Raw genomic sequence first — 12,186 nt, forward strand, 5'->3', positions numbered from 1 at the left:
AATATCTATTGCTATTGACAGTAGCTGTCGTGACTGTCAATTGGCCTTAATGAGCTGGCCATTCTCTGCTGGCCAGTTAGCTGAGTAACTCTCCAGAGTTAAGCATCGAGGAAGCCTGCTTTATTGTTTATATTTGCTGTGGACTAAATCGGCTTTAGTCGCTGCTAGTCGCTGTTAGTCGCAGTTAGTCTCTCTGTGCCTATTTCCTAGTCTCTGCTCTCGAACCCTCAGCACATCATTAACAACGTCAACATTTGACTTTGTTGACTGGCTGCTGCTGTTGGCCAAATTGTCGGTGGACACACGAAAAAACATTAGGCCAATTTTGCAGAGCCAACGACTTGTAACTGCGGATTGTGTGTGTACACTGAGAAAAACTCGCACTGAATTTTAAATATTTGCCACATAAAGCACATTTCTAAAATTTGAGAAAAATATATCTAATTTCCTGGGAAGACATTTTTATTTTAGTTTTGCTCAGACTTTTATTTTATTTTATTATTAGGCATTTGTAATTTAAGATTTCACATCAGACACTAATCTACTATATTAGCAAAGAGACCTAATTTCATTATTATTTTCTGAATTTCAGAGACGATTTTTTCTAAGAATCAAAGTTTGAATTTCAACATTTTAGATAATAACAAAAATTATTTGTAGAAAATAGAAAAAAACATCTTTATAACTTTAAGAAAAATGCTTTCCTATATTTGCAAATTATTTTAAAAGCAAGAAAAACTTTCTTTCTTTCTTTTCAGGGAAATATTTTTGAAAATGTAGGGCGACTTTTTTCTGAGTGTAGGCAGAAGGAGTATTCGAGTATGCGAGTATATGCCGCGCATTTGTCTCTGTCTGCGGCAGCTGTTAACTGCCAAATGCCAACAACTAAGAGCCAACTGCCAACTGGAAGCACTAAGCAACAGCAACAACGGCAGCAACAGCAACAACAGAAATAACAACAACAATGACAACAACAAAAACGACAACAGCTTATCTCGCCCCCAAAATCATGGTCAATATTAGAAAGCCACGACGCACCCAGGCAAGAGCCATCAACGCAACGCTATGAACATAATGGTTCCGTTCATGATCCCCAGCACCCGCTCACACACACGCACACACATGTACTGTCCTTTGACCCTCGCACAGACACACACATATTTGTGCGTGTGAGTGAATTCACAATAACAACTGGCGAACAACACTTAAAATGTGTGTAAAATACGCGACAGCAACAAGAATTGTGGCAGTCAACGGCTTCATTTACCCCACTGCCCCCAGCCACGCCTACCCCACCAGCCCCCAAAACAATGGGTCAATGATACGCTGCCGTCCACAATGTTGAAAGTGGAAAGCAGAACCCCAAACCTGCGCCCCCCTCTACTAGCAAATATTTTAGGCTTTGTGGTTACAAATTTTTATGTGTTAGTTTTGCCATTTCATTTAGTTTTTGTTTTTCTGCACACCCTGCACACATTAAATGGCTAAAAGCGGGTATAACAAATATTTTTTTATAAACCAAAATATGAAAAAAGATATTAAATAATATTAAAGTCTGAAAGCTTATTTCCTGTCCAGAGATCAAATTAAATACACAGTCTTTGTATGTGGTTTAGTTATTTTTAATCAAGCATTAAATAAACAAAAAACTTTTCAAACTCTGACTAAAGGGTATCTTCCAGTTGAGCACATCATCTTCAACAGCCTTCTCACTAGACTAACTTAAATATATAGTCTTTATATGTAGTTTAATTATATTTAAATATATTACTACAAATAAATAGAGAACTTTTTGAGGTATCATTAAATAGTAGAGTATCTCCTCGTCGAGCACAAACTCTTTGGCCGAGTTCTCACTTGTTTTTTATGATGATTATGTGCCAGTTATGGGCAGCTTTCGATAACACAAAGACCAGACACGAACAATTCCCTGAAATTGACTCTTCACATAATGGCCACCTGAATGTGGAGTGCTTCGAGGGTTTGATTCTGTTTATGGCCAAAGATTTCAGCACTAGATACTTGAGACACAAATATATTGATATTCTGAGTGTGAAACCCGAACCAGAATAGCTGTCCGTAAAAGTTTAACAAGTATTTAAATTAAATACAAAAATATGATGCATGTTTATAGAAATATATTAACTGTTGAACAGTAATTAACTTAATTTATTTGCGGTTATCATGCTGGCACTTATTTAATATCTGTTTTCGTCTTGTCTTATTTCTGCTGTGGCCTTATTCATTTATTAATTAATAATTGAAATTCAGTACCGAAATCAGTCTCAGTATTTATGAAAGTCCTGGCTTCTGATTAAAAATAATCAAGGGTAAGTTATAAATTATAAATAATTATTCAAGAAACAATTTAGATTCTCCACCAATTTAAAGTATTCACTGGTTCCTCAATCTCGATTGACAAAGTGAGTTAAAATTTAAGAATCTTTTTAACTATTGAATTTAAAACCGTTTACTTCTTCACTTTTCCTCTCCATAGATAATCCAATTCTTTGGCACTATCTCTTCTTTGATTAGGTTTTTCCGTGGAAACAGGGTCACTTTGTTTGCGCCATTGAATTTTCCTTCAGTTTTTTTTCTATACACACACAGAGCATACCTCGCTTAAGGCATAAATATAATTTGTTTGCCTTCAGTCAAGTAGAATATTTTTGTTGTTTTTTTTTCAATGGAAGGAATTGTGCCGTAGTTTTTGTGTTTTGGGTGCGTAAAACCTGGTGACGGAATATTTTATCACGACGCCAACTCCAGAAAAAGAAGCCGACGAAAAATCTGCGCTGAGCACTTTTTTTCTTCCAAATCATTTGCATAAATTTTTCTTCAACTTGGCATTTCGGCGACTTTCCGTCGCCGGCACAAGACCACCTAGGCGAGGAGGTGGTTTGTGTGGGGGGGATTACTTTTTGTGCACACCAGCAAAATGGGAGTTTGGTTGCAGGTTGCAAGCGGATGCAACGGATGCAATGGGGCAATGGAGCAACAGGAAGCGACAGCGTTGATTTGAGTTTACTACTCTTGATGAGACTTATGCCATTTTGGCAGATTTTGTTATAAATAAAGTAAGGAGCTTCCACCCTTACCACGAAAGCCAATTTCCTGCTACACTCAAAAACAATTGGCATTGAAATTTAGAAATTCACCATAGTTTTTGGGCCAACGTAGCTCACCTAATTGTTCAGAAAGTATATTTCTATAAAGCACGTTGTTTTTTTTTCTTAATTTCAGAGTATTATTTACTAAAATGTTGAAAAAATATGTATATGCTTCAGGGTCTTTTATCATATATGTAGCAAAGAACTCAATATATCAGTCTTTTTATATTATTAATAAGCATTGTTATTTAAAAATTTTACATTTACAAAAACACCTTAAATAGCTTTTCTGACCTTTGGAACTAATTTTTTCCCAGAATCAAGGTTTGCATTTCTACATTTACATTATACATTTAAAATAATTGAAAAGTAGGGCAAGCCTTTCTAATTTTAAGGAAATGTTCCAATTCACAAGGCGATTTTCTAAAGTTCCCATCGTCTTTTCTCTGAGTGTAGAAAAATCCCCAGGCACAACAAGCTGTTGCTGCGCTGGTTGTTATATTGAGCTTGTCAGCAGATCGAGACATGTGCGCCAAATTTCACACAACACACAACTCAACTGCAACTGAAATGAACATCTCCAAGTTTTTACTAAATTTAATCATATGAATGGCTCTCAAGTGGTCCAAAAGTGGCCAAATAAATCGATTTAATATACAACGGGGAATATATGCAATACAAACCGGCTCAAATCAAAACCAAATCAAAACCAAATCAAAAGCAAAAACTAAAGCAATCATGGCAAACAAAAAGTATTTGAAAACGTGCTGAGCTGCCAGACGGCAAACTATTCAATAATTTCAATTAACTTGCCCCAGCAGTGGAAGTGGAAGTGGAAGTGTAAGTAGAAGTAGAAGAGTAGAAATGCCATAATCAAAATCACAATAAATAAACAAGTAAAACTTTGTGTTCCTCGCACATGATGACAAACATTCGGGAAAAGAAAGTTTCAAATCAATTTAATGTGCATGAATGAAACATGAACGTGCATGCCATTGTATAACAATTTATCACAAGCAAGCACACACACACACACACACACACCGACACATACATATACACTCGAGGGCAACTTGAAGTTGAGACGCATCGGAAATCCATTGTAGAAAACTTGTAAAATGCCAAAACAATGGCTTGAGAGCGCTGTGTAAACGTGCAAAAAACACCTAAAAGGATTCTATATAAGCACTCACACACGCACAGATACACACAGTGGCAATTGGCGCAACGCCCTAGGGGGCCACGCCCACGTCTCCGTTGGCTGGTGTGTGTTACATCCAGCATATGAATTTAGTATTGAATTTAAATGCAAATTGCGTTTGCATGCTAAACGCGTTGAAAATTTTAGAGCAGAAACAAAAGATACTAGCTCTTCAACACATACATATATATATCACACATATACACACAATATATATATATATATATAGATATATATTTATATAGACAGAGACTTGATGTAGCATATACATATATTCATTGCGTTGACCCACATTTACATGGCAGCTTGAATGATTACCGGATAAGCGATAATTGATGGTCTACTTTAGAAATTGACCAAGTGCTTGCCAAATTAAAGACTTGGCTACTACATAAATTAGCTGCCGCCCGAAGTAAGACATAATAATATACAATTCTTATTTGTATTAAAACAAGTTAGACTACTCCTGTTGGGACAGACGGCAGCCAGCTGTGAATTACTTATTAAACTTGCTGATATTAATTTGTTCAGTTAAAACCACTTTTTGATTAATAAAATCTTAATGAAATTTTTAAAGGTGCTTAAACATATGTCAAAATAAATAATATATTAAGTTTAATCTTTATTTGGCAGTTTTCAAATTTGAAGTCTTATGGTCTCGGAGATTAATTTTTTTAAAAATACAGACAGTCTAAGTTGACTTGGCTGATCAAGAATACATATACTTTACGGGCTGGGAAATGCTTCCTTTTTACGGTTAATAAATAATAATAGTAATAAAAAGTATAATGTCCACAATTGGTAAATGTCTCAAATAGCCAACATTTGACTAAATGGAGCTTACAACTATCGATATATGTATATATATACTCGTATATACATATATTATTCTGTTAAATTTCAGGCAAACACTTTTAAAAATATTGCCAAATAAAATGCATTAATTAAACAGAAGAATTTTACTACTTACAAAAGAAAATCAACAAAAATTTAGCAATTCCTTAAAGAAAAATATAAAAATTGTAATTTATTTCCTAACGAGCGGAAACATTAAAATCTGCTCAAATATTTATGAGCACTTTTTTCCCATCACTTCTATATATAGAAATATTTTAATACGTTGATAAAATTGCTGAAAGTCCCCTTAAATTGAACGCAATAACTTTATGGTTTAAGCATAAAAAACAAAACCAAACCCTTGCAGTAAACATATGTGTGTGTATATCGGTTTGTGTGGGTGTGTGCTGGTGTGTATGGGTGTGTGTTAAGCCAGATGTAGATATTGGCTTATACGTGGATTGCTGTATATGTATTTATGCGCTGCAATACGAAATGATGTCGCAGCATGACGCATGACCAACAAAAACTTTATGCAAAGTTCATATGCGATGTTGTAAACTGTACACCCACACATACACACACACACACACACACACGCCCCCCAATGCAGCTGACAAAGTTTGTGCCCAATTTGAAAGAGCCTCAACCAGAATACAAAAACTTGTTGGCTGCAAGTCGTGCGACAACTCGCTGACAATTCGTAAGAAACTCGACGACTCTTTATTACAAAATCTAGGAGAAAGAGACAGCTAGTTAGAGAAAGAGATAGGGAGATAGAGAGCGAGATAGAGTTGGTATTTTCTTACTCACCTATGACGTTCAAGCGGAATGCCATCGAAATCTTTGGCTCCGTATTCACCTGGCACTCGTAGATGCCACTGTCGCGTGGCTGCGCATATTTCACATGCAACGTCCAATCCTTGGAGTCGGCGGTGCGTACAACCTGCAACCGAAATGACAATGAACAAACACACGCACACACAGATAAATCGTTAAGGCAACTACATGATGAGTTTTTGGTTGGGAAGGGGCTCGGTTGTGGCAGCCTTTGGCTTTTGGAGTGTCCATGCACAAATTTAATCATTGCCTACAAGCATCCATGTTCAGAAAAGGGCGTAGGCAGCTTTACTCAAAGTGAGGGGTGGGGTGGAGGGTGTTATGTATTTTTGAATTTTAATTAGCCAATCCAATCGATATTGTGCTTGCTCGCATATATTTTGCTGACTAGCCAAAATGATCGCATTTATTAATTTCTGGCTTGCTACTTAACTATGTTTATTTTAGAAAGTCGCAGAAAAATAAAGAAAACTTTTAATTATAAAAAAATAAATATTGTGTCCACCTATTTTAATGTCCCTGAGTGTGCATTTTGGCTAAGGGCGTTTTGAATTTTAATTAGCCAATCCCATCGATATTCTTCTTGGGCACACCTATTTTGCTGACCATGCAAAAAATTGTCATTTTCAGAATTTTACGTTCTTTATACTAATTTCACTTGTGCTTCTGAACTATGTTTATTTTAAAAAGTAATAAAAAAAACTATAAATTATAAAAAGAAAACAAATTCTCACAAAGATTAGCCATTTTAATATTTTCAAGATTTTCCTTATCACTTTCTTTCATAACAATTTCTGTTTTGGTTGTTAAATACATTTATCTTAAAGAGTCACAGAAAAACTATAAATTATGCTTAATAATAGAAAATTATAGAAAATTATAGTTCAATCCAATCAAAGAAATTAATAGTTCAATCCAATCAATATCGCACACATATTTTGCTGACTAATTCCAAATTTAAATTGCTATATTTTTAAGTTGTTCCTTATCACTTTTTTTTAAACTAATTTCAGATATTCTCTTGGAAAAATATAAACACTTTACCCAAAAGGGCTAAATTAAATTTGTACTTTGCACAATTTTTCATTTCAGCTAGTTTTCATTCATTCAAATAAAATAATTAAAAGTTGACTCCATGCTTATCTTAGCATCAGTCTTATGTAACCAATTTCCTCTTCGAATGTGTCCATGTAACGTTACAAGGGGCAAGTAAACATCGCATCCCCCGTCTCCCTCTACCCTCCTTGAGTACGGGCCTGCAAGTAAACTTGCCAGGAGCAACGAATTGCATACGCAATTAAGCTGACTTGGCTTACAAATGGCAGCAGTATGCCCTCTTAGCCATTTAATAAGCCAGGCGAACATGCACACGAAGATAGCCAAGGATAGGGAGGGAGAGACAGAGAGAGTGAGTGGGAAAGATAGAGAGAGAGGGAGGTAAGACAATAAGTAAATTACGTATACGTACCTTGAAGCGCTCATCAGATGTGTAGGTCAGAATGCCCGCAGTCAGAATGTGCAAATCGCGTTTCCTTATCCAGGATACCTGCAAATAGACAAAAACACCCACACATACAGACACACACACACACACCGAGAAACACAGTTAGTGAGCAGGCGACAAAAGGACAATCAGCACTTAAGTCAATTTAAAAAAAAAATAAATTTCAAAAGGGACCCGGTCCGAAATAAAGATAGAAAATTTAATAAACCAAACGGCAAAATGAACTAAACCCAAAAAAAATAAAATAAGAAAAACTAAAAAAAAAACTCCTTTGTAAAATACAGTCGCCATAACACAGAGCGATTTGCGACACCTGCAACCAAATCCAGGACGAATGGCAACAGCCATGGAAAAGTGCGTTTCCAAAATGTCAGCGGCTTAAAGTTGGCCAAAGTCTCTCTCCCAGTTGGGGTATATAGCCCCCAAAAGCAGACAGAATGTAATCTGCCAGCCTGCCTTAGCCGCAGGCAACGAAAACTTTTCGTTGCTCCCAAAAAAAGAGAAAATCCCGAAACGCAAAAGAAAAAGTAAAACAAGGGAAAGCTTGCAAGGCCCGAAAAACTAAAAGTGTCAAAGTGGCAAAAGGGAAACGACGCCTTCCCACATCAAACAAAATATAACCAAAAAGAAAATAAAGAAGAAAAATCGAAAGGAAAATGAAAAAATGTGCCACTAAATCTCGCTCTTTTTAAAGAATGAGCATGGCTATGGTTGATGATGAGCAAGGTACACTCAGACAAAAAAAAAAAGATCTACAAATTACACGGCTTGCTTTAAATCGACCATCCCAAGACTATGATGCATTTTATATGGTTTTTTAGAAAGCCACCACCTTATATTCTAGAAATTGACTCTCTGTTCTTTCAGTTCGATTATTTTGCTGAGTGTACGCTGGGACTTGGCAACAGTTTTCGGTCAAGTGGATAGATGCGCTGCCAGGTGAAAGAAGTCGCACCGAAAAGGTAAGGAGCTCCAAGTATGCAAAGCAGCAAACACATCCCAATGATAGATTATAAGAGACTCTCTGCCCCTTTGAAAAACGGCTCAGCTAAAGTGGAAAGTGGAAACTGGAAAGCGGAAATTGACAGCCGACAAGTGGAAAGTGTAAAGCGGAACTGAAACAGATGCTAAAAATTCATTGAGGTTAAGCGACGAGCTATCAACAAACTGACCTTGGTAGTTTGATAAGTGTTGGATTTTGCGTAAGGAAACTATTTTTCAAATTAGTTCTTAGTCGATTTTATTTTTGGTCTTTTAAATATTTACTTCTAACTTTTCGTGCATTTCGTTAAAAATTAAGCAAATCCATAAATCACAGGCTTGAGGGCATTGCTACTTTTTGGCAAACTATTCTTATAGTTTATTTGTGTCACTGAAACTTTTTATACGCCTTTTTTTTAATTTGCATATATGCAAACTGAAATTTCCACAAGCTTTGCCGTAACTTTAAAAAGGATATATTTTTTAATACATTTGTGGCTTTAACCTATACTCCAAATCTACGCAGTAGGCCCAAAACTTTTGTGGACCTTTTTTAAAACCAGAAATGGGACACAACCTTGGTCAGAACTGTCTTGTGCATAAATTCCATTATGTAATTCAAATAAAAAGTATCTGTTATTTCCTTTTCATTGTATATAACGCCTCAATCAGTATGCAGTGAAGCCTTTTTAAAATACGACAAAATAAAACAAATTGCTATAAGCAATTAAACATTTCAAATTTGAATATTTTGAAGAATAATACGAAGAATGTTTCATTGTATGAAGTTATGAATGAATTGATTGAGATTCATTTCTGTTCACAGCCTTCACAGCAGACAAGCTCAAGTTACAAGCGACCTTTCGAGGTCGCAAAGAACGCAAAGAAAGAATGCTGGAGTCAAGAAAACTCGACTAATAGATACCCCGTAAACAGCTATTAAATAGTAACTTGTTCTAAATGACGGCATTCTTTTGTGACTTTGTTGAAATTTGTATAGTTGATCTATAATATTTCTGGGAATATTATATACGAATTGGGAAGCCAAATCTTTATGATTTTGCATTTTACAAAATGACAAAATGAAATAGATTTAATATGAATGCTATGATATTCAAGAATGTATATATACTCTATGCTTCCCTTCCTGCTATTAAATACTCTCCCAAACTTCATTATACTCATTAAGTTGTTTTCGTTTTTCAATTTTTCAGGGTATCAAAAGACAAGATAAAAACGGACAGCGATGATAAAGAGAAACTTGGGAAAATAATCTTTAAAGATGGTGGAGTCGCGCACCAATCAATAGATACACAAAACAAAATTAAAAATAAGTCAAGGGATCGCTGTAAAAAAGAAAAAACGCAAAAGAATACATATATATATATAAATATATATATATACATATAATGCAAAAACATAAACTAAACTTTGCAGGGTGGCGAATGCCAATGGACTGACAAAGGAGCAATAAACAGGAAGAGCAGGATAACGACAGCGGTCTGCAGTTTGCATGGGTGGGGGGGAGGTGGAGATGCTATGTCATTCAAGCAGGGAAAATGACAAAAAGATGCGATGAGAGATGATGACTAGCACAATGGAAGCGGAACCGGAAAACGATACGAGTAGCCGAACATGCCAACAAAAGAAAACGAACAAAAAACGGCAGCCAAAATATAGAAAGAAAAAACTTTTGGCTTAAGTTGATTTTCAGGCGGACTAGTTGTCGGAAGGCAAGTCCAATATTTGCTTGAGCGATAGTTAAAAGTGCATAAAAAAAAACAAAAAAGCAAAAGCAAATCGAAAGGAAAAGCATTTTGTGATAAGCGGCGTGGCACATTTTGCCACTTGACTCACCGATTTATCGCGCAAATTCTCAACGCGACAATTGATGGCTGCCGTGTGTCCCGTCCGGGCCGTTATATTCCGGGGCATGCCAAAGTCAAAGACCGGCGGCGGATAAGTTGTCTCATCCACATGATCATCACCATCATCGTCGTCGCCATCGCCATTGCCATCGAGCCGGTGCTCATCCAGTGCATTGTCGAACTGTGCCACATTGTTGTGGTGCAAGTGGTGATGGTGGTTGCCATTGTGGTTGAGACTGTGGCCATGGACCAATGAGGCGATATATACATCATCGACAGCCGCAATTGAGGGCAACAAGTCGTTGTCTATGACGCTGCCAGCTGCAAGGAGCAAAAAAAGACGAAGAAAAGCACAAAAGTTGAAAATGTAAATGGAAAAATTGAAATTCGAGCAGAGAGCAACGAGCAACTTGAATTGAATAAGCAAATGCGGCAATTGTTGATTGAATTGGCATCAGGATTTGTATGTCTGTTGGCCATCGATAGGGGGCCAAGTCAAGACTTCATTTACAGCTTAAGCATTGAGTAAGAAAAAACCACTTAAAGATATCGAGAAAATGCCCCAACTAAGAGAACAAAGGGCATACATTGCATTCAGAGCAAATTAATTAAATGCCACTCAATGCCCAGAAACAAGAGTAATAAATACTACGACGCCTCCGCATCTCACGGCTTGAGCATGTGTGCAATAGTCATACACTCAGAAAAAATAAATGCAATGAACTTTACACAGTTTTAGAAAAGCTTAACTCACCTTGTTATTCAGAAACTATATTTCTAAAAACCAGAAAAAAAATTTATAATTTCCAGGATAGCAGAATACTTCTTTTGTGTTACTTATTTTAATTATTTAGCTTAACTATTTTAAGATTTCACATGTACAAACATTTTATATACTTATTTATATATATAACTTTACAATTTTTCCTAAGAATTAGAAATGATTTCTAAAAACAAGAAAAACTTTATAGTTTAATTCAGCGCTTTTTTCTGAGTGGGCAATAGTCATAGAGCTGAGTCTGTGTGTGGGTGTGTGTGTGTCACGATGACATGGCCATGAGACAAAAGGCCAAATTGAATGCAGGCTCTGGTCTAAATGAAGTTGCGGAAATGCTCGTTATATTAATAATAATAACATTGAAGAGCAAGAATCAAATGTTTCCTGTGTTGCCCTTGCTACTCTTTTGACCATTTGGCCTAAACAGCGGAAATTGTTTTTAATTAAAATAAATAAGCAATTTAACGGTCCTGTTGTGGCCGGAAGTGCACATAAACCAGACCAGGGCCACTCCATGCTTTCAACTCCCAGCATCTAACTTCCGACTGGCGACTCTCTGCTCGCAGTTGAGCAAAACACTTGGCCAAAGTGATAAAAATTTTGACAACTCTGAAATTACACTTAATGAGTGCTATGGAAAAACGTGCCAAGCGAACAATAACAGTTTTTATCATGTTGTTTTTAACGCTACGATTTTTATGTCAACATTTAATGTAGCATTGCTTGATTCGCGCAAATGTTCAGCGCACATTAAGCGATAATTAAAAATAAAAGAAAATAACTCTATATCGTATGTAAGATGGTTATGATACTAAACATATATTTGTTGGTTGCATTAAAAATATAAAATATAATAAATAAATAAAAGCAATGGGTAATTTGGGTTTCGGTCTTGATTTTAATATGCTTGCATAATTTAAATAATATTATGGCAATTTAAGATTACTAGTTAAGATTAAGGATAGTTTATTTACATTTCAAATGCAATTCGAGAGATCCATTCAAGACCAGAAAGGTACTTCTTTTAAAAATCGGTTCAGTTTACGAGTTCACTTCAGTTCAAGTTA

The 12,186-nt window shown here is 35.9% G+C and overlaps 1 protein-coding gene across 1 annotated transcript in view; it reads right to left on the reverse strand.

Annotated features, from left to right (window-relative positions):
- Positions 1 to 12,186, reverse strand: part of LOC6562482 — an 81,082-nt gene that overhangs the window by 2,668 nt on the left and 66,228 nt on the right. The window contains exons 3-5 of the mRNA XM_043214512.1: positions 10,331 to 10,662; positions 7,457 to 7,534; positions 5,962 to 6,094 (exon numbers count right to left, since the gene is read on the reverse strand). Coding sequence (XP_043070447.1) covers positions 5,962 to 6,094; positions 7,457 to 7,534; positions 10,331 to 10,662 — 543 coding nt within the window. The remainder of the gene's footprint in view (positions 1 to 5,961; positions 6,095 to 7,456; positions 7,535 to 10,330; positions 10,663 to 12,186) is intronic.

Source organism: Drosophila grimshawi, unplaced genomic scaffold, assembly GCF_018153295.1.
Source record: "Drosophila grimshawi isolate 15287-2541.00 unplaced genomic scaffold, ASM1815329v1 contig_1377, whole genome shotgun sequence".
Classification (NCBI taxonomy): Eukaryota; Metazoa; Arthropoda; class Insecta; order Diptera; family Drosophilidae; genus Drosophila; species Drosophila grimshawi.